The 23,958-nt window shown below is 39.1% G+C and overlaps 1 protein-coding gene across 1 annotated transcript in view; it reads right to left on the bottom strand.

Moving 5' to 3' along the window:
- Positions 1-23,958, bottom strand: part of Cdkal1 (CDK5 regulatory subunit associated protein 1 like 1) — a 541,752-nt gene that overhangs the window by 379,114 nt on the left and 138,680 nt on the right. The window contains exons 6-7 of the mRNA XM_051194503.1: positions 10,165-10,261; positions 1,601-1,649 (exon numbers count right to left, since the gene is read on the bottom strand). Of these exons, the coding sequence (XP_051050460.1) occupies positions 1,601-1,649; positions 10,165-10,261 (146 nt within the window). The remainder of the gene's footprint in view (positions 1-1,600; positions 1,650-10,164; positions 10,262-23,958) is intronic.

Genomic DNA, 23,958 nt, shown 5'->3' with positions numbered 1-23,958 from the left:
CTACTGGGATCCAGAGAGCAATGGTTCTAATGGACAACAGAGCAAAGGTCCTCCCGGGCACCAGAAAAAAAAAAACAAGGGTCTTAAATAATATAGCACATAAATGCCAGCCTGAATGGACATTGTTGAAAGTGGAAAATAGCTCTGAAGAGGCAAACCAGTTACACAGTTCTGTTTGGGACATTAAAATAGAAGCAAAGCAGCTGAAAAGTCTGGAGAAAAACCTTCAAATCCTCTCCAGCTGCAGCTGAGAACATTAAGCATCTGAAAAATAATGTGCCAAAAGGCAATGAACAAAAGCCTCACTGTTAGAGGTGGGGGAAGCACATTATTTCTCTGGCTTGGGCTCTCTAAATGAAGTGTGTGCAGTAGAAATAGGAGGTAAAGAATGAATATTTCTTATGAATTATGATGAAGGCAGTCTCACCGTCAGTTGACTAAGCAAACTCAGCCAGTCACTTAACCTCTACAGAGTTCAGTGCCCAAACTGGCTAAGTGAACCTGTCAGACCATGTCTCAGCCTCCAGCCCTCTCATTGGATCCCTAGCACTACAGTCTTCGCTTTCCATCCTCCAAACAGCCAAGGAAGATTCCCACCAACTTCATCTCATGACTACTACTACTTCTCAACAACTACTCAACACAGCCTCTGCAGTGAATCTACACTGGGCCAAATTCTTCAGTGAGAAGACATTCCTCATGAACCTGGCCTGGGACAGAAAGGCCTCTGTTTCCCACCATACCGCTACACACCTCTGGGTAGGCTCACTACTGAATACCACTCATCTTTAAAACATTTTTCAGAGAAGCTTCAGGTTCACAGATAAATTGAGCAGAAGCAGAGAGCTCCATCATCCATTGCCAGCAAACTGCAGCAGAGCAGAGTGCCTGAGGGGTAGGTTTGTTACAGACGGAGCTGATGCTGACGAGTCACTAGGGTTCACAGTTGACAGCAGATGTTGGATGATCTTGAGCAAAATGGATGCTGATAGGTGTTCACTACCATATTATCATCAAAAATATCACTGCCCAAATACCTTGTGTGTTCTGTTTCCTCAACTCTTCCCTACATCTCTAGGTGACCCTTTGATGGCTTCTATAATTGCCTCTTCCAGAATGGCATATAGTTGACATCAATAGTATATGACTTTTAAAGATTATTTTACTCTGCAAGTTCTCGATGTTTTTTCAAGATTTCATTGCGTACTACTTTTCAGTGTCTTATAGAATATTTCAAATACAAATTTTAAGAACAATAGATATAAGCCAGGTGGTGGTAGAATACAACTTTAATCTCAGCACTCAGGAGGCAGAGGCAGGAGGATTGCTATTAGTTTAAGGCCAGCCTGGTCTGAAGAATGAGTACCAGGACAGCCAGAGATACACAGAGAAATCCTGTCTCAAAAAAAAAATAAAATAAAATAAAATAAAATAAAATACATACATACATACATATCCTAGTTTATGTGTGAGCCCAAGGACAAAAATGTATGATTTTATACTACAATAATATCTTTTACAAAAACGGTTAGTGTTAACTGAATGATATACCAAAATTTTAGCTCAAAAAATGCATCTGTTAGTTACATTCCATCATTACCTTTAATGGTTTCCTCCACAACTTCTACCACACGATCAATCTGCTGAACCTGTAAAGGGAGATGGATAAGGAGTCAGAGAGGGGAACTGTAGTTACATGCCTGCTAGAGTCAAGGTACATTTTCTAAGAATGCTGATGTAGGTTTTACTTGAATGACTTAATATTGCATGTGTGTGCTCACTCAAGCACTCTCACATAAAATAGATGGATAAGACAGATAGAGGTTTTATTTGAATTACCTAATTTTATATACATAAATGAAATAATGCAGATAAATATACATAGATGATAGGTAGGTAGGTAGGTAGGTAGGTAGGTAGGTAGGTAGGTGACAAACAAAAACAATCTATGTGACTGTCCGGTGACATTCAGAAGTGTGTCTTCCAATGGTAACTGAAGACATCACAAAAAGTCAGCTGGGAACTGTGTTTTTCTGTTGCATCACCATTACTGGAAGCTGAAATACAACCCAGAGAAACGGAAGGGAGCTGAGAAAAGCCATGCAGTGAACAGCTGCTGGTGAGGAGTGGGGGTGCTTTAATTGTGGCTTTAGTGAGTTGTTCCCAACACTGGGGTGGGATTTTCAGTGAGAAGGCACCTGCTTTGTTAAGTAACCCCTGTAACAACGCAATAAACCCACTAGTGCACTAAGGCTACAATTGTGTCGAATTATATATTTGATCTATTGTCAGGATCTTAACTGGCTGAATAGACATTTGTTCTTGTCTCCAAAGAAAAAGGCAGGCAATAGCTATCCACATAAACTCAATATGAGGTGAAACACACATTTAATTTTAATTAAAATATGTCTCTTCATACAAGGCTGCAAGTTACAGGGTATAAAATGGCAGATTAAACAACAGAATGTGTTAAAAGGAGATACATGCGAAATCTCCTGCTTTATTATCAAATGTTGAAATCCTTTCGGTGAAGTTGTACCCAGTGCTGAGTAGCATATTCAGACCCAGGGTACCCAAGGTCAATAGCAAAGGTTGTTTTCCACATACAAATGATCAAGGAAGAATTCCCAAAGTGCCACAAGAGCACAGATAAAGGTAATACATTGGAGTGATGAAGGAAAAGTGTCTTCTGGACAAAGGCAGGAAAAGCCCCTCAGAAAACTGAGGGAACACAGAGGAGTTTAAAATGAAATGAAGACAGTAAAATAAAAGTCACGATCCCAGGAGTCAGAGAAGTCAAGTAAAATCGCTTAAGATTAATCCTCTAAAATGGTTCCAAGTATCAACATTCTATCACACACACACACCCCTAAGTAAGGGCTCAGGAAATTAAAGCAAAGTAAACTAGAACAGTAAAATGGGACTAAATCAACCCATAACAATCTTCTTTCCCACCCTCCCTTGCCCCCAGAAAGGATCTTACTATGCAATTCTGGCTGGTGTAAACTTGTAGACAAGACTAGCCTCAAACTCAGAGAGATCTGCCTACCACTGCCTCCACCTCCACAGGTGCTAGGATGAAACCACATGTTCCCATGCCTGGCTCAATTTCTATTTCTGCTGTACAAACAAAATAACCATTATGAAAACTAGATACTAAGATTCTTTCTGGAGTACATGGATGTGTTCCCTTTGGTCATTTTCATTTCAACAAACCGTAAGAAAGGTTTTTTATACACATGGACAAGGAAAAAAAAAAATCAAGAGGAGAGTGTATGTATATACATCATCCATCTATACATCTAGGTCTACTGTACTCACTGACCAGCTGCCTAGCATCCCATTCACTGAAGGGACCATATGCACTCATCCAAACCCAACTGATAAAAGAACAGCACTATCATACAACAGTGATGTGATGGACCAAAAGTGGGATGAGAAGAACCTTTTACGCAGAATGTACTAAAAAATACATATGATGGCACTGAAAAGTATTTCTTTGACATCAGTGTCTCCAACACACAAAAATGAAGAGGTAAACACACCTACTGTCACTGCCTGCTCTTAGGAGGCAGCAGCCTATATCAACTACGGAAGAAACCACAAGGACATCCAGCCTGTGGGGAGTGCTTTGGAAACCTTAGGAAAAGATGGAGGCACAGTGGTAACAAGTACCAAATAAAATAACATAATGTAATGTGGTAACAATAATATTTGATTTATTTTGGTCTAGGTAAGACTAACTACTTCTTAGTAGTTTAAATACAAAGAGAAGAAAAGTGGTAGAGAAAGAAATGATAAAAGTGGGACAAATAATTTAAAAAAAAAAAAAAAAGGTAGAAAGCATAAAAGCCAAAATGGAGAGACTTTTTTAAAGCCCGGAGCCTATTAAAGAATAGAAGAGGGTTAAGAAAAGAGTGTACTACAGGGATTTATATGATCAAAACATGTTATATACATGTAAGAAAATGTTACAATGAAATTTATTCTTTTGGGGAACAGACATACAGTTATAAATATGAGAAAGCTGGAAAGAGGAGGAGAAAAAGCAGGAGGGGAGGGGAGGGAGACAAGGGCAGCGGGGGGGGGGGGGGAGAGGGGGTAGGCAGAAGAAGGAGATAGGGAACAAGACTAGAATAGAAAGCCTCTCAGTGAGCACTTTCCATGGCAAGCAGAGCGGGCACTCACAGGAGATGCAAACTCATCCATGTTTTCCAAGAAAGTAACAAGGTCACCTGCTAAGAGTGAGAAAGACAAGACACTAAGAATAGAGATGGATAGGGAATGAGGGATATGTAAAATTCTTAGTTGAAATTAGAGATTTCACACGCGCTTGGGTTTTCTCAAGGTAAAATGAGTGACCTGAGGTTTGTTCACTCTATCTCTCAGTCAGCTGACATACACTAAGAGTCTAGCAAATAGCACAATGAAACAAATACTGTGTGGAGAGAGGTGTGACACAGAATAGAAGGAAATGGAAGGACACAGTTGGCTGTGCACTCAGGCTCAGATGGAGCCTGCAAAACATATGAGTGAGTCCAGACAATCTAAGGGGGGAAGAAGGGTAGAGCGAAGGGAAAACTAGGAGGTTTTAATTAGTGTGGGCTCAGCTATTCAGGACCTGTGAAGAGAAGTGACGGCTAGCATCTGCTTATAGAAGCACAGTGCTGAAACAGCATGCAGGTGATTCCCACTGGAGTTTAACACAGGAAGAAGAGGAAGTCACAACACAGTGACTCAGATGGCCTGGGACTTGGACACAGGTAAGAAGCAGAGGACTTAGCCAAATTATGTACTGTGAAGGAAGGAAGGAAGGAAGGAAAGAAGGAAGGAAGGAAAGAAGGAAGGAAGGGGCAAAGTATCATTTGAGAGCAGCAGATAACAAATAAAGTGAGAAAAATATGAAATAAATTGATGACAGAGCCAGAACAAGATTGTTTACCTATATGCTTAAAAATAGAAAGGTATGGACAGAATCTAACATTGATTCTTAAACACATGTCTTAAGCACACAAATGGAATAAGGAAGAGGGCGAGCAGTCTAATTCAGCAGTATCAGTTAGAGTAGAGAAGCTATGAACTCCATAAGGAAAACACAGCCATAGGCCATGTGAGCCTTGCACTGGATGGTGGTTCTGAGGCAGAAGGATCCACCTCTCTCTGTGACACTGAAGCAGGAATTAAATTATTGATAGCCACTTTTAAATTAATGTTAGTGATTTTAAGCATTTATTAAAGTACCTGCCCCATGTTTGTTTTTCCTTCCAGCTAAGATAATAGAGACCTGGACACTAATTGACAATTTAAATCCATCCATGGCATCCTGGCTGCCTTGAGTCAACCAGCCAACTGGACTGCCAACTATTCACCAAGACCTGGAAAAAGTGCACAGCAACCACATCTGCATTGCAAACCATGTCTGCTTACCACCAAAACACAACTCTAGCTCCAGAAGGCACAGGCCCAGACATGACTATTCAACCAGCTCATGCCAAACTTGTTACTATAACAAAATTCAAATCTAACAAGCATTTTCACCTAGAATTTCTCCTACTAGCCCAGCAGAAGGTCTGTGACTGGTACCAATGCAGACCTTAATTTGTGAGGATGACTATACAAACAGCCTAGCCTTCAGTATATATAAATAGCCTAATCTTCATGTTGGTCATGAGATGCCCATTTGTGCTCTTGGATACATTAGCCTTAATTAAATACTTCTCCCACCATGTCCTGTGGTGATGTTTTATTTATGATTTATTAAAGCTTGTCTGAGGATTCAGAAAGCAAAGTCAGCCTCATGCTATGGAAGAGGCAGTGGTGATACACAACTCTAATCCCAGCAGTCAGAAGCTAGGAGGTGGTGGTACATACCTTTAGTCCCAGGACTCAGGATTAAGAAGTAGAAGGATCTCTGTGAGTCCAAGGCCACCCAGATCTACACAAGATTGATCTATTCCTAAAGAGAAACAGCTCACACAAAAGTGATCAGCAGCTTAGGTCACATGTCTTTAACCCTAGCACTAGAGGTTATGAAAGATAGGAGTAGGGTCTTCAGTATGGGGCATTCATTCTCTAGCCACACTGAGGACAGGAAGACACTGAAGTCTCAGGATTCTCTAGCCACATTAAGGAGAAGCAGCAGTCTGATGCTTGGTAAAGAATTTGTGGATCAGCACTTTCAGTCTGAGGTAGAGGTGAGAGCTAGTGACAGGCTGCTTTACGTTTCTGATCATCAGCTTGAACCTTGAACCCCAATATCAGTCTCTGGGTCTTTTATTTATCTTTATCAACAGTAGACCAAGTGGGAAAGAAGCAAGAAGCCAGCCAAAGCAACAATGGCAGTGGCACCCTGGTGGCAGCAAGAGCAACAGCAATCATAGTAGAACTGAAGACTTCCAAAAAGTCACCAAGGTAGAAACCAGAGAGAACAGAGGTGAGAGACAAAGAAGGATGACAAGAGAGAAAGGCAAGAAAGAGCAATGGGCTGGCTGGACGGACGGGACGGACGGACGGACGGACGGACGGACGGACAGACAGACAGACAGACAGACAGACAGACAGACAGACAGACAGACAGTGAGAGTAAAAGAGTCCTGGCCCCCACCAGTGAACAAGTTCCAAAGAGTTGCCAAGCCTTAAAGGCAAAGGGTCTCAATAGACCTAGACGTGAGAGTTTTAACATTAACCACCAGAGAGCTGTAACATCAGTCCCCATAGGGCTAAGGGTCCCAGCACATGGAGTCTGTTTGAGAGCTGTGACATACACAATGGCATCTGCTGCTGGAGGTTGCAGTTGCTGCTTGGATTATAGTCTGACATTTCCTAAAACTATTAAACACTGTTATCATATAATCCATCAGTCCTAAATCTACTTAAGAGAAATAAAACCTATACACATAAATACATGTGCATGAATTTGCACAGCAATATTTATAATGGCCAAGGGTGTGAACTCAAATATCCTCCAACTAATGATGAAACGTTAAGTCATTATGGTAACCCTCATACTGTACAACCCCACTAGATGAAAAGTCCACAAAAGAAAACTTCAGAGTGGCAGCAGGCTAGTAACTTCCCGTGGATGAGCCCAAGGGGAATAGGAAGGTGCACTAAGGAGCCCTGTGTGTCTTCCAAAAGTGAAAGGTGTTCTGACAGTGTAGGTGGTAATGGTCACACACTCTGAATAAACTACAAACTGTGATTGGATGTGCTGTGTGATACATGGATTTTATTTAAAAAAAAAAAAAAAAGCCATTACATCTAAAAACAAACAAGAAAGATGAAATTAGCCAAATGTTCTATTATGAAGGTCATTAAAGAAAAAAGTTACACCTTAGGCAAGTATGCAGATTAAAGGTCATCGAGGCCCTCAGAACTCAAAGCAACTGCAGACATCGGTGGCTTTGCATCCATAAGGGACAAAGGACCAGAAAGGAGTGTGTATAAAAACAGAACAGCATTCTATTTACTTATTACAAAGAAGCAGAAAAGAAGCTCATTATGAAAGTTAAGGAAACGATTACATCCATTTTCAGTGATGAGGACAGTGGAGGAAAGGTAGAGAGAAGGAGAGACCACAACAGGCAGACAGGTGAAAAAAGACAGAAGTTAGGGGGAAACCAGTGCAGGTGGGAGGAGGGGACAGAGAAAACACCATAACAAAAACAGACCCAAAGTCCCCTTGAAGAGTGCACAATAAATCGGATTTTTCTCTGGGAGAACAGGAAAGATATTCTCAGCACCATAAATTGCAGCCGCGGATACACAAAAGCTTATTCAACAGTATGTAATTCAAATAAAAATAAATAAAACAATACCTTGTACCCTTCGGGCACTTGATTATAAATATGGGGGGGGTGTGGAACAACATGCAGCATGTTCTCAACAAGGAAGAAAGAAGTTGGTGAACAAACAATTCATAAATAACATTAATGAGTCATTCTGATGAGGGACTTTCAAAGAGCCCACAAAAATATTTTACCCTGCTCTAAGAAAAAAACATTAAATCCACAATAAACATGTAGACATGTTGGAAACAAACCAACATGCTGGCACCTAAAGCAAATGCAAAATGCTGTCCTCCCATCTCCCAACTGTTGAGAGTAGAACTTTCTGCAGAGACAGAGATCCTCACAGCTGGGTGGTCCCCTGTGTCAGTTACCATCCAAATTTCATCACTACATACTCTGCTAAAACACTGAATGTTTGATTGAGCTTGAAGTAATAGACCCATGTGGCACACACAGGCTTAAGCAATTGGACATCAGCAGTCCACTCTGCACCTCAGCTGGCAGAAGCCAATAAAGACCTCAAAGACAACTTTCCTGTTGAACTAGAAAAGAAGTCCACACACCTGTGTCCCTAAGGGACCAGTGAAGGGCACTTACTTGACTGTCAGTGGTCCTGGTCTGGCATGCATCTGGAGTTATAAGTATGTTTTTCTGAAACAGCCTGATAGACAAGCCACTGGGTAGAATGATAAAGCCAACATTTCTTAAGTAATCCTTTAGTTTCTGGTTGCATGTTAGTATTGGACATGAGGTACCACTTTTAAACCGAACATAGAACATAAGGCTGGACATCAAGCACCCTTCTCTGCTAAGCCACCTCACCTGTCCTTACATAAAATAAAGCCTTATTTTCAAGATTATTGGTAAGCTCCTTGAGCAGACATTCAGTAGAAAAGCCGGAAGGAAAAAATTGCAACCATGTGGTAAAGAATTACTGAATGAACCCAACTACATTCTCAGAAAAACTTCTTCAAAATTTTCCTGTGAATGCCTAAAAAATATTTAGATGAACATGAGGATAAAGATATACATCAAAAAATAGACATATAAACCAACATTTGCTGATCATAAATAAAGTTTAAAACATTTTATCAGCATAAATTTCACCATTTATTTCAAATGAAAGCAAACTTGCATACTAATGAGATAGAAGGGCTTCCTTGTCTAAAACAACACAATCCAAAGATACACTGACTTAATACATGCTAAAGAATCACAGTAGGAAAGTGACAAGCATCTTCATTCTCTGTAATTCAACAGTTACTTTTCTGGAAATTCAGCACTGTGGTTCTCAGTAGTCACGGTCTGGACTCTGAGCTGAGGCAGCCCAGGAAGAGTGCTCACTGGCACTGTGGAGTCTGACAGCATCCTCAGTACAAAGGGCACAAATGTGTTCAGAACCAAGGCTACAGTGAAGTCAAATGATGCCAACACTGCCACAACACTGTGGATTACCTACATAGTGACTTAAACTTATTTTTAGCTAATGAGCATTCAGAAATGTTTCACGCTTGCCAAATTTTTCGTGACCACCACCATCCCATTTATTTGTGAGCCTATGGAGTCACATCCCATAGAGTAACAAGTTTCGCACTGTGTCCTCTTGTGAACTAAGGCAGACAGACCAGTCTCTGGGCTTCTTGGACCTAACTGCCCAACAGTTAAGCAAAAGAACAAAACTACAAAAGAAAAATATTTTGGTTAAATGAGTCAACAAACACTTAATGGGTATACTTATGTGTGCATGAGCAGAGAAATACACAGCCGTTAAAGGGATGAGAAGGGTGTCCTGTGTGAATAATTAAATTAGAGCCATAGGCCATGTATGAAAAAAAAAATCACTTAAGTGTACAATCACATTTCGAAACCTAACTCTGTGCGAAGTCAGACATAGCAACAAGTACACAGTGAACAAATGCACCCAGAGATGGGAGCCTGGAGGGCTATGCAGCAGCATTACCTGCACTGAAGCTGAGACATAGAGGTGAGAATAACACAACAGAGCTTTGTAAACACATACATTTACATCCTGGGGAGGACAGTGGGTAGTTCAGCAAGGTGGGTAAATTGGTGTGATTTGGAGAGCAATGACAGACTGGGACATTACAAGGCATAAACCACACACTGCAGCTTTTCACACTGCCAGTTTCTCAGTGAAAATAACCTAAAACATGGGATATGGGGTGTGTGTGTGTGTGTGTGTGTGTGTGTGTGTGTGTGTGTGTGTGTGTGTTGAGATGAAAAGTCACACGTACAAGACAGAGTTTCAGGGGAGATAAAGACATTGTGCTTAGAAAAGACATAAATAACTAGAAAGAGGAGGTAAAATTAGTTTGAACATGATGTTCTATTTACCCATCAGGCCCATACTTACCCCGATGATGCTCAGTCCTTTGAGGTAGTCCTGACGAGGCTGGGCTTGGGGAACACATCCAGCTAGGACAATTTTCTTATTCTCTTCTTGAGCTTTTCTGTAACAAAGAAGAAAATCTTTGTGAATTCTGCTGCTCACCAACACACCCTTAGAAATTGACATTAGTGCACCTACATTCTCCAATTACTAAAGCCAGCTAACATGAACCAAGGTTTTCTGGCAATGGGAGAAAGAAAACATTCATCATTAAATTTATGTAATACAGTCCTATTTCTCATACCACTAATGTGTATGTCCGCTAATGCCTTCCATTATCATCATATTACCAAACAAAACAATCATACAGAATCTTCAGCGTTCATATGAAATATTTGCAAAAATATCTTTTCAAAATAGGCTAAGCCTTCAAACAAGTCATGTTTAAAATGTTAATATAAATGCACATAATGCACATATTCTTTCTTAGATTTTTGTCTAATATAAAAATAAAGTACAGTTCAAAATAATTCAAAATAGGAGAATAGAAAACAAAATATTTAATACCCTAGAAATTCCCAAACTCCATGCCCACTTCTCCCCAGGCAACACATAAGGTTACTGGTTTCTTGTTTATTGTCATCCTTTACACAGAAAGCGTGATTGGGTGACGTATGCATCCCCACATATGCATAATTTGCATATTTTACACATATTTATTTATATTCAGCCTTGAATATTTGAGAAAGTATTTACAAAATACATAAACCTTGATGTGAATCTACATGCAACAACTTGGATTTTAAATAACCCTCAGAAGGTGATGAGTTGGAAGCCCACTCCCCCATGCAATAAGATCTGGAGTTGGGAATTCTATGAGAAAAGATCAATTCATGAAGCCTGATCTCATCAATAGAATAATCCATTAGTGACTTCATAATGAGATGGGCTATATGGTTGTGATGGAAGTCTAGGAAGCAGGACGAACTGGAGGAAGGATATGACCTTGAAAGTGTGTCTGTGAGACATGTACCTTGTCCCTGGTCCCTCCCTCCACTGCTTCCAGTTCCCTCTTCCCCCATTTCTGGCTACCAAGATGAGAGCAGTTTTGCTCCATTATGATGTTCTGCACTTCTGACCACAGACCACTGACAGAACAATCTCACAGCCCTAGTCAAAACAAATCTTCCTATAAACTGATTTCCTGTAGTATTTTTTTCACAGCAATAAATGCTGACGTGCACACGTTAAGTTTTAAGTAGAAACACTGGTTCTACTGTTTGCTATTTTACGAAGCATTTCATTGCTGAAGAGCAAACAGGCATATCTCTGTATGTGAGCATCACTCATTCTCATTCAGTGCTTTCAGAAACACTGATTTTATGCTATTAAGAGCAATGAAGAGACTCACGTGTCTAAACCTCCTACAATTAATAATATCCTTTGCTCATTCTAAAATTAAAAGTGCATGTCTTCAACTCTTTTTCAAGAACATCAATTTAGAAGTTGTTGCTGTTCTTGGATGCCATATTTTATGCACCAAACAGGGTCACTTGCTACCCTAGCAACTGAGAAAACTAAAGTACTTGCATTCCAGTCTCTGGACATGACTTTAGACAATATGTCAAGAAGTGACTTGTCTCAATACTCAGCATATTATCTGTTGTTGTTTATTCACAACTTTTTCAGGGCATAGGTTCAGAATTGGAAGGGAAACAAATGGCACTAGTAGAGCTAGGTCCTTGTGATAAAAAAAAAAAAAAAAAAAAAAAAAAAAAAAAAAAAAACACATTGAAAACTTCTGGGAAATACAAGAAGAATTAAAGGGATAAGTGAGTTTTTGTTTACTTTTGAGACTTTAATTTAGTTACAACATTTCTTCTTTCTTTCTGTTTCCTCTCTTCGAACCCTCCCATATACCCCAGCCAATTCTCATTCAAATTCATGGCCTCTTTTTTTATTAAATGTTACTATATATATATATTCCTAACTATAACCTGGTAAGTCCATACAATGTTACTTGTGTGTGTGTGTATTCAGGGATGACCATCTGGCAGTGGACAACCAATTGGTGTGCTCCTCTCTGGGGAGGATTCCTCTTCCACTCCCAGATTTATTCACTTGCTTGTAGTTCTTTTGGAAGGCTGAGACATATTCATTAGTATCATCCTTGTATAGTTCAAGTTTAGATGGTCATGAGTAGAGTATGTATGGATATAGCTTCTGGTGTTACAAAGAGACATAACATCACAGCGAACTCCCTGCTCCTCCAACTTTTACAATCTTTCCACCCCCTCTTCTACAATGTTCTCTTAGCCTTAGATGTGGGAATGTTTTATAGATGTATCCATTGGGACTAGACTTCACAACTCACTCTACATTTTTGATTGGTTGTAGTACTTATAAATTTACTATTTCACAAGCCCTTATAAATTTTCTGTTTCAGCATCTTGAGTCTCTTGATAAAATTTTCCCCACTTGGAATCCATGCTCGATGGATTCACAGTACATCCAAGGGACTAGCCACCCTTCTCTGCCACCTGATTACACTTTATAGATAAGCATGTCACTGTAAACAAATACATTTTATAGTGAATATAAAACTCCTTAGCAAATGAAAATATCTTTTCATTTCATTACCAAATTCCACATGACAGTTAACATTGTGCTTTTTGAGAACCTTCACTACATCATGTAGAATCCCAGGCAACTACCCAAAAGATCACCAATAATTTTGCCCAAAGAAAATGTCTGAGACAAGAGAGATGGTTAGGTACACTGTTGTTCTTCCAGGGGATTTGTAGTAGCATCTGGCCATGCCACTGAATTTGTGTTAGTGGGCACACCCCTTTTGGACATGGTTCTAGGTGCAGACATGACTGCTAGAAGATAGATTGGGGGGGGGGGTCACTCTTGCTTTGGTAGGAGAGAGCATCAGAAACATAGAGACTGCATCTTCTGGAGCAGGAAAAACATGGCAGTTCTTCACTTTTATCTTTGCAATTTGTTCCCTAATAAAACACCATTTATCATTTATCTAGTGAACTCATTACTACCCTGCCTTCAGGGATCTGAGTCCAATTCCCAGCAACCATATGAAGGCTCATAACCATTTGTAATTTTAGTTCCAGGAGCATCAATACCTTCTTTAAGTTCATTGGATACCAGGTGTGTACATGATGCATAATGCAGACAAAATAGTCATCACATAAAATAGTTAAGTAAACCTAAAAATTTTAAAGAAAATGCCTGTTTCATTTTTATGAAATCCTTTATCATCATAAAGTGAAATGACTTTAAGGGTATACAGAAATGAGGAAGACTCACGCCAGCAATTCAAGAGACAATGTTAATAATAAAGGATGATATGTTAAAAAAAACATAAGCAACTTGGCACCAAGTAAACAATTTCAGAGCCAAAAAAAAAAGAGCAGGTGACTGTGACATAAAGAGAAGTTCAATGTGCACAGAAAAGGCCTTCATGGAGAAAGTTTTATTAGCAAATGTGAGGAGAAAGAAGCAGAAACAAAGGCAAAGAAAGACAAAGACAGTTGCCATAGCAGAGACAATAAGAAAGTAGAGCAGGAAGACAGTGTTAGCAACATCTCCAGACAGAACAGGCAGTTTGAAGGAAGTAAGAACATCAGATTAGGACTGAAGGTTCAGAAATGGCCTGATCTAGTAACTTACTAAGAACTGTTCCAAACTGGTATTGAATTTGGCTTCAAACCAGCAGGGCAGACTGGAAAAACAATCTGAACCAAACCTCAGCCAAGCCATGGGATTTTGATGCCACAGCTTACATGTGACCATAATCATGGACAAGACAAAGTCATTAATACAGATTCTCAGAATGTTCCCCTTCTAACACTTCTTACAATCTGTTCTTTTTCTTTAATAAGCTTTGTTCAAATTAATACAAGACGAAATTATTTTTCTTTTGATATGTTCCTAGAACAGATATTCTTAAAAGCCTAACCTCCAAAATATGAATGCTGCTAAGAATAATAACTTAAGAAAGTTTAAAATAGTATGAATTACCATGTCTTCCTTTCAGGTGGTATTGGGATGTTAATTAAAAATTTAATGAATATAGAGTTAAATTAATATACTGGTTCATATATTCTTGAAACATATCTCTAAATAAGACTAGTGGCATGCACCTGCATAGACCATTAACTTGAGTGACACAGAAAATAAAAATAAAGCAGCTATCTCCTCTTCTGATTATCAAACATAAGAAATAGTATGTGGAGAAGCTTAAAATTCACAGCAGCACAAAGAGACCTAATGATGACAAAGTATCACTCCTTTATTTCAAAGATAAGAAAACTGAGCTTCAGTACAAGTACAATGATTGCAGTGGAGGTCACCTGGCTCCTAAGTCCCACATTTCAGAACACGATGCTTTGCTTCTGTAGGACACACAGACATGTACAAAGCTGTAATAACTTCAGGTAGAACATCAACTCAGTATCTGACTGTTCTACTCACCCAAGTCTAGTAAGCAAGACAATGGTCTAATACAACAACACTAAACCCATAGGTGTATGCAAAAAAAAAGATAGTTCTTTCTCTAAGTTCCGGGGAGACTTTGGATTCTCCATGTCTATTTCTCTTATTCCTCAGACATGTTCTGAAAATTAGTATTAATAAAAAATATTCATAGAAACATACACTTTGGCCCAAATTTTTTTCCACTGAAAAAATTTCCCTCAATATATCTAAAAGGTTTTACACCTTTAAATGTAGATTCTTCCTCAACACAGCAATAGAAAGAGGGTCATGGCAGTGTGTTTCTGAATAAAGCAGCTACACCTCTATGCTACAGGGAGGACTCTTTGCCTTCAGAAGTTTTCATGAGGGGACTCTCATTTTATGAGTTGATGTACAGGCATACAGTCATATGAAATGCAAAACACATTAAGCAAATAAGAGAAAGCCACTAAGGATTTATGGTTCTGGTGCAGTTCATTAACCACAATATCTTCTCTATCCTGAAACCAGTTGAGGAGGAAACACTTGGCATAAATGCTGCTGTGAACCAACAAGACTGTTGTCATCATTTACACAGCTAAACCGTGAGCTCCCAATACCTTGAAGTAAAATTAAAAGCTAATCTAAATTTTACAAAAGCAACATAATGACCCAAACCTATTTATTCAGGGATGTATGGGAATATTCAATTTCCAAGTAACTGGAGTATAATTGCATCATCCCAGTATGGAATGCTATTGTAATTGAGAAAATTGAAAGATGATTGCTTACTTTGTGATTTGGTGGGGGGGGGGGTGGTTTACAGGGTAGTGAGAGGTCTGCAGTGCATCTAGCAGACAGGAGCCCAAAGCAGAGAAGGCTCTCTGTGCAGATGATCAAAATTCTCAAACCTGTTACATGCAAGCAATAATTTCCTTAAAGCTTATTTGAATATAATAAACTCTGATACTACAATGATGTAGCCAAATGAATCCCAGGATGAAAGTAACAAAAGAGCTGGTGGCACAGCTCATTCTAATATGCACTTAGCATCTACAAGGATGGCCTTCATCTGAATTCTCCACATTAAAGAATAAAAAGATTTGATTTCATGTACCTTACTGCACAACTTTTAAAATAATGGATGCATGAGGGCTGGGCAAATGGTTAAATATGTAAAAGCACTTGACTCACAAGCCTGCCAGCCTGGGTTCGGATCCCTGTAATCCACATAATAAACCTGATAAAGCCAGTGGTTTGCATTGTAATTCTATTACTCCTGTGGCAAGAGGAGAAGCTGAAGAAAGTAATGTGACCAAAAATCTTGAAAGCTGTTAACTAGAAGCACACAGTACAGTGGTAAGAAACAGGAGAGATCCTGACTCACAACAAAAGGAGAAGGCAAGAACTGACTCAAAAGTTGTCCTTTGACCTCCACATGTGTGCATGCAAAACACACAAGCAGATGTGTACATGAACATACATACAAATGCACATGAATAATAAATAGATGGTATAACATAGACAACCAAATGAGATGAAATATATGTTACATTCAATTACGCACACATGTACTACCATTAATCTATACCTAAATTACCTACAACTCTCTTTTTTGTTCTTTTCTCTAAAAACAACAACGGTTACACTTACAGCATAACGTCAGAAAAGTGATATAGCAGTTGGGTAGAACTAATGTGACCTTACAGGAGGTGGCATTCATCATAACACTACGTAATTAAATGCAACTTTTTAACTGGTGGACAGATCCTTTTAAAATAGCAATGGCCAATATACCTGGAGCAGACCAAACCTGGGAGCCACTCTTCACTTCCAAAGCCAGCAAGCACAATGGTTTGAGACAAAAATACCACACACTGTTCTGCATAAAAATGTCCTCTTCACATGATAAATGGGCAAAACAACATCCACTTTGAGGGGTTAAATTGTCACTTTTTCTATTTCAATGCCAGCTCATGGACAAACTCACACTAACATCAATTCAAATTATCTACTAAGACAACCATGAAAGCAGCACTCACCCTTTACCAACAGGACTTAAACAAACCAAATTATGCTGTAATGTATAACTCAAACCAAGTTTCCTCATTATTACCACCGTCCATTATGCAGAGGAAAGTAAAGCTCAGCAGAATCACACAAAAAGGGAGTTGGGGATGTGCCAATTAGTGTTGGAAAAGTACATACTCAGAATGGGCCTCAATTTGGTTCACTGTTGTTATCTCCCTAGGGAAAGCTGCAATAAAATGTCTACACGTATCCATGAAAAATGATACACAGCACGGTAGCAACTGGGAAACCCTGAGATAATCAACCAGTCCTTGCTGATTAACCACTAAGTAGAAAATGTGAGGCATATGGGTGTAGCCCCACATCCACAGTACATGGACAGCTCAAAGTGGAACCTATGGATTATGAAATTTAAAAAACACACCAAGCTGGGGGTGAATCCGGGAGAAGGTGAGAGTGAATATGATCAAACTACATTGTATGAAATTCTCAAACAATTACTAAAACCTTATTTTTTTAAAAGGATTATATACACTGGATTGGGGAAACACCTCAGTGGTAGAATGTTTGCCTGGCATGCATAAGACCCAGTACCACCCAGCATATGCTACTGGTTAAAATGAAATTGACATGAGATAAGGCAGCATGGATGTCTCAAAGCTATAAACATATTGATAAGGATTAAGATAAAAAGATTTTGCTTAACTACATAGCCATATTATAATTACCCATTTGCCTATATAAATACTTTTGGTTTTGTTTTTTGTTTGTTTGTGTTGCATTGTATTGTGTTGTCTGGCTGACTGAGGGTCTTACTACAAGATGTTAACAAACTTAGTGTTCACTATGTAGTCCAGGCTATCCTTGAACTCAAAGCAACCCTCCCGCCTCAGTCTCCTGTGTGTGGGGATCATAGGCATGTATCATTTTTAAGGTAATTTTCTAATGTTAAAGTGAGTTGACATCTATATTGAACATTCTATTCTGTGGATTGTTCTGTGAACAACAATAATTATTTACTATATTTTACTAATGTTCAAGTATAAACATAAATGCATTCTCGTGTCTCCATAAACATAAATAAGGAGAATAGAGAAAGTCAACATTGCATTAAGCTAATGATAACTAATTGTAGCACTAAATGGAATAGGCAAAGAGCTACATACTATTTGTATTTTCACTCATAAATAAAATTATACATGTACTGTCATGTAAATGATGTTTTAGAATTATTAATTTGAAGCTAAAAACTAAAAGAACAAGATATGGATAAGATGACAGAATTCCACTCAGGATGGTCATATGAAAATTGTTATGGTGGAGTAAATCAAAACTGGAATAAACTATGGTCTTATCACAGCCTATTTAAAAAAAAAATAAGCGGGCATGAATTTAATCTCTAAATAATTTTAAAATGTAAACATAAACACTACAGTCTGAGTCCTCAGAGGCTGAGACAACCAAAGGAATAGAAGCTCATATAGCTTAATGTGTCTCAACAACTCAGCACAAAAGAGAAAAACAGGTGAGAGCAAATCCATGGATTTGATAGAAACAGTGGAGAAACCATGAACAACCCAAACCATAGACTTGTTTGAGTGAAACTTAAAAACATGACACTTAAAAAGAAAAGCCATAGACCCAGGTGAAGGGAACTGAGAAAGACCTCTGTGACGAAAAGGAGCTCATGCTGACATGAGTTTCCCTATCTCACAGTGGCCAGTCCCCTGTGAATTCCTCACAAGTTGAGACCACAAAATTACAGTGTGAGTTCTTACATCCAGGCCTGTGAGTTTTATCACCTCAAAGGCAGGTAGAAGATACTCACCCATTAATAAAAGCCACAAGAGGGCTGATAATCACACCTGAAACATCAGTAACTCTTCCACCCTTCAAGGAGACCCATCCTCAGAGAAAACTTGGCCCATAGGAAGCTGACAGTTTAAAGATAAAATTTATCTTTGGTAGATAAATGATAAGGAAAGGAAGAGGTAGGGAAACCTAGAGATTAAGAAAAATGTAGGATACAGATCATTTTTCTTTGAAAAAAAAAATCATTAGGATGTTTACTTTATTGTCTAAAGACAAGCAGAGGAGAAAATCATGAGGAATCCCTAGAACTGATCCCTAACCCATCAAAATGGTGGTCACTAATAGATGGAGTAAGCAATGACTTCTACCATGGTGTGGTGACTTGAATAAGAATGGCTCCTAAAGGCTCATATATGTGAACCCTTGGCTCCTAGTGGGAGGAACTTTTGGGAAGCATTAAGAAGTGTGGCTTTGTTGGAGAAGGTGTGTCACCAAGGGAGAACAGAGAACATAGCAGTTTCAAAACCAATGTCATTCTCATTCTCTCTCTCTCTCTCTCTCTCTCTCTCCCCTCTCCCCCCTACTTGAGGATATAAGCTCTCAGCTAATTCCCCAACAACATGCCCTCCTTCCTGCTGCCATATTCCCCACTACGATGACCATGGAGTCACTCTCTGAAACTGGAAACACCAACAAATTCTTCCATCTATAATTTGCCTTGGTCAGAGTCTTATCACAGCAATAGAAAAGTAACTAAGACAAATGGGTAAAGCACAAAAGCAGTTTCAAAGTAACTAGTGATATTATAGTTCTGCAGGGGTAACAATTACAGGGATATCAGACTTTATTTGCTGACCTAAACATTTCTGTTTGGTTTAGATACTTTGTTTACAATATAAACATTAAAGAATAAACCAATATTTTAATTAAAAATAAATAACCAGAAATGTAGTGGGATATTCAGTTTGTCTCCTTCTGTGGCACTGACCACACCCACTTGGGGGGTGGAGCCAGGGGCTGAAGTGACCTGGGGACCTAAGTAGGAGGAGGTGCTGGAGAGTGCTTTCTTGCAAGACACAGGGGTGACAGGAGGACTTCTGGAGGCATCCTTTGAAGCAGGAACCTGTTGGTGTTCACCTGTCTAGGTTGTAAGTTATTTCTCCCTGAATAAACATCTGTTAGGCCTAATTGTTTATCCTGATCCTTATTTAACCACAATACAGAAATGTCCTAGCAAAAGAGGGAAAAGAAATAAGACTGTGGTTGCTGTTCCTATGTCTGAATCTTCCTATGTATCTCAGAACCCACATAAAAGTGTGACAGGATGTCACAGTTAGCAGGAAGAACCTGATGAATACTTTAGGGGGTAGGGGGATACTGTATTTGTATTTGGTTATCTGACCATCTCAGAAGAAAAAGTGGCATTTTTTTTTCAAACCAACTACTTAAGAATTATGATTAAAGGGATTTCAGACATCATTCAATTTGTGTTCTACATTTTGGCGACAATGAATTCAAATCTATACCACTGAGAAGAAAATTAAGAGTAGTAAGGATGTCCAGGATATACACACCTATGTCGGGCCTATTGAGAGTGTGTCTGGGCAAGGTCATTACCCCTTTTCTAAAAACAAAACTTAAAGCTTTTAGGGGCAGGGTGCACTACAGCTTGAATGTAACCTGTCTCTGCACAGGGAGTGTTCAAGGCATGGTTCTCAGGGAGGCACTACTAGGACAAGCAGTCAGCTTGGGGAGTGGAAGCAGGTCTTTAACTCAGTGGAGACTTGTCTTTGGTGTACACTCTCTCAGTGGTTCTATTCTGCCTAGTGCCCCTTCTATGACTACCCACCTTGCCCCAGCCAAGACCCCAGCCACCATCCTCGACTATGGGCCAAACTGTAGCTTTCTTATCTGGGAGTTATCTCCAATCTCTGCTAACTGCTACAAGACAGTTCCAGAAGGATGCTCTAAACTAACAGTCTCAAGAGTTCAGCTCAGATTCTGCCTCTGCAGCAAACTGAGAGGACGTCAGATCTCATCTGAGTCTTAGATCTCCCACATAGTAAATGGAAACTGCTAAACCCTGAGACTTATACCGGCCAACAGAAAAAAAAAAAAAAAATCAACAATTGTAATAGGAAACACTTGCCTTGACAGGCAGTAATTACAACCATGATCCAGAAAGATTAAAAAAAAAAATACTGTAGGAATGAGAGAAATTATTAGATTTTCTTTTCCAAATGCTACAGTATTAAATTGGTAGAAAGATTTCTGTGAAAGCTTCCACAACACTCCACAAATGGGAATTTGGATAACAGAGTGAGGGACATTCACCATAAACCCTGAACAAGCACATCTGAACTCAAGGTGCCAAGCCTGCTTCCCAAAAGCGATATTACTCGCTGCCTGGAACAATGTTTAACAGAGCTTAGGCCCCAGGAGCTCCAGGTGTAAGAGACAGAGAAGGAAATGCACGGCTCTGCTCCTTTCTTAATTCTCCCACGGTGCAGGCAAGAGAGAGAAACAAGATGGTACACACAATTTACCCACTAAATACAAGGGGTCCAGGGCTTCAAATGCCTGCCATGTGTGGCTCAATGGAACCCAGGTCTCTTCACTTCAAAAAAATCAATTAGGCATATATTGCTAGACATACAAGTTTCTGAGGAACTACCTCGGGGCCTCAGCAAATGAGTTCCCAGCTTATGTTACTGAAAAAAAACAGAAACTTCTGTTTCTGCACACCACAATATCTAACACACTGTTTTTCATCAAAACACTGGTTCTTGTATGGCTCAGCACGGAGAGTGTTTGCCTAGGAACCAGCACACATAGATCAAATCAGATTGGCCCCCACAAACAGATCTACTGTCTTTATAACCCTCAAACTAAGATGCTTCTGGTACATGGTACATTCAAACCCTTTTGGCACACACTGCTGCTGTAAGTATGCAGTTTCCTACTACCTAGCAATATTTTGTTCTGTAATAGATCACACTAAAAAGTGTATAGATGCTCATACAATCACATCTTAAAATACAAAACAAAATCCTACTACTCAAGAGACTGAGGGTCAGCAAGGGGTACACAGACAGACAGACAGACAGACAGACAGACAGACAGATGTGCACGTTCTCTTTCGTTCTCTCTCCTCTCTCCTCGCCACCCCCTCCCCATCCTCAGGTATGGAGTAAGTATCCCAAGTAAGCATGTTCCAGATAGATCTTGACTCCTTGCTCCCATGTCCACACCACTTCACACGGAAGCAAACAGAATAGCAACACATTTCAGACAAATGGGATCAGTGCACATCCAACACTCAAGTCCCTGCCACAAAAAAATAAAAATAAGAATAAAATGAATCAGGACCTGTCCTATTCAATCCACCTGCAAACTCCATTGTTTCAAGCTTTAAAACACTTCAAAGCCAAGCCCTTCTCATTGTCATTACTACTACAACATCCAAACTTGGAGTTTCTTCCTTGCACTATCGGGCCACCAGCATGATAATCTCAAAGCTTCATTCCCTAGATCACCTCATTAGTTTGGTTTCTCACTGCACTGGTCTTTCCTTCAGAAGGTTCGGCCTGATTTAACTGAATGAAATATGCCCCCGGGACTCCTTCGCCCCCTGGATTTTAAGCTTAATTTGGTTGGTTGGTTAGCTACTGGTTTTGAAATACATTCTCACTATGAAATGCAGGCTGTCCAATAACTATTCGTTCTCTTGCCAGGATGCCTTGTTTTTCCTATCACTGAGCATCTCAAAACATGAAATTCAGTTTATTAGTTTAAATGGTTATTTGCTTACACACACATACACACACACACACACACACACGACCAAGACTGGAAATATTTTCTAATGAATATGGAACACACACAGTCACAACAGAGCACTGGAGATGCTCAATTAAAATGTCTGAAATTTGATCAAATACTCTCCCATTCCAAATGTCATATGATAATGCTCTACTTTACTATATTAGTGGCTTCTCTCATTTGACATTGTACCTGACAAAGGCAGCTTAAGGAAGGATGGATAGTTCAGTCCCCCACGGTGAGAAAGGCATAGTGGCAGGAGCTCCAGGTAGACAGTTTGCCTGCATCTGAATGCAATGAACCTGAAAATGAAGACTACAAACCACACCAAGACTCTTACTCTCTTGTTCATTTCATCTTGTTTTTTAAAGGCATGGTCTCACCTAATCCAGATGGGACTTGAACTCTATGCAAATGAGACTCCTGATCCTCCTGCCTCCATCTCCTAGATTCTGAGATTAAAGGTGTAGACCACTCACCCAGTTGTAAGTACTACTAGGAATTGAGGGCTTTGCCTATGCTAGGTAAGTTGTCTATACATCCTCAGCTTTACTCTTGTTTGTTAGGTTTTGTTGTTTTTTTGGGGGGGAGGAGAGGGTTGTTTTAGAGTACTAAAATGATGTTAAAATATTACAGTAATTGAAACAATCCATCATACCTCCACTTTTTTTTAATAGGAAGGTTTTTTTTTTTTTTAACTTCTGTTTGTTACAAAAACAGCACAAGCAACCTGAGAAAACGTTCAGAAAACACAATCCAGGAAAATCAAAATCATTCTTTCAAAATTAGAAAAAAATTTAAATAATAATCTATAACACAATTTCCTTTACATGTAATTTTCAAAGAAAATAATTTTATTAAAAAAAACAAATATGATGTGAATAGTATCATTGATGCTCAGTCAAATAATCTGGAGACAGAAGGCAAAGTTTGCTTTTCGCTCACATTTGAGCTCTATATAAACAAAACACAAAGGAGCCCTGAATTCCCCATGCACTCTCATCTCATAGTAATTTCCATCTATGCATGGTAGCTCATGCCTGTACGAGCAGCTCTCAGGAAACTAAGAGGCTGAAGGATAGCTGTGAGTTTGAGGCTAGCCTGGGTTACACAGTAAGTTCCAAACTAAACTAGAATACAGAGATGCTATCTTTCAAAAAAAATGATAATAGTGATTTATGATGAGGCATTTTATACATTGAAAAACATGCAAGATGTCTCAGCAGATAGAGGAACCTTCCATCTATCATGAATCCCACATAATAGGAAGAAAGACTTTACTAGATGTCCTCTATGACCATCTGACCTACACACAAACACACACAATAAATGCCATTTGAAAATTTTGATAAATATCTACTAAATTTTTATATTTCCATTGTAATTAATATATTTTGAGCTATAATTCTGTTTTGTTTTTCCAAGAAAAGTTATTGACTTGAATGAAAATCAATTATTAAAATTTGATTGTGGTACCTTAGATGAATAATACTCCATGAAGTATTTACTTCTATAACCAGTTGTCATAATTTTTCTTGTACCTGAAAACCATTGGCTAGCCTTGTGAGTACTCTCTAGAATATACTTGCCAAAGAATTATTCAGGAAATGCAAAAGAAGAATAACAAAGACCTCCAAACACAGTGTCTCTGGTCTGGACAGTAGGATTATGTAGGAT

Source organism: Phodopus roborovskii, unplaced genomic scaffold (assembly GCF_943737965.1).
Source record: "Phodopus roborovskii unplaced genomic scaffold, PHOROB, whole genome shotgun sequence".
Classification (NCBI taxonomy): domain Eukaryota; kingdom Metazoa; phylum Chordata; class Mammalia; order Rodentia; family Cricetidae; genus Phodopus; species Phodopus roborovskii.
The sequence above is the reverse complement of the archived record's forward strand: the minus strand, read 5'-3'. Positions and strand labels throughout refer to the sequence as shown.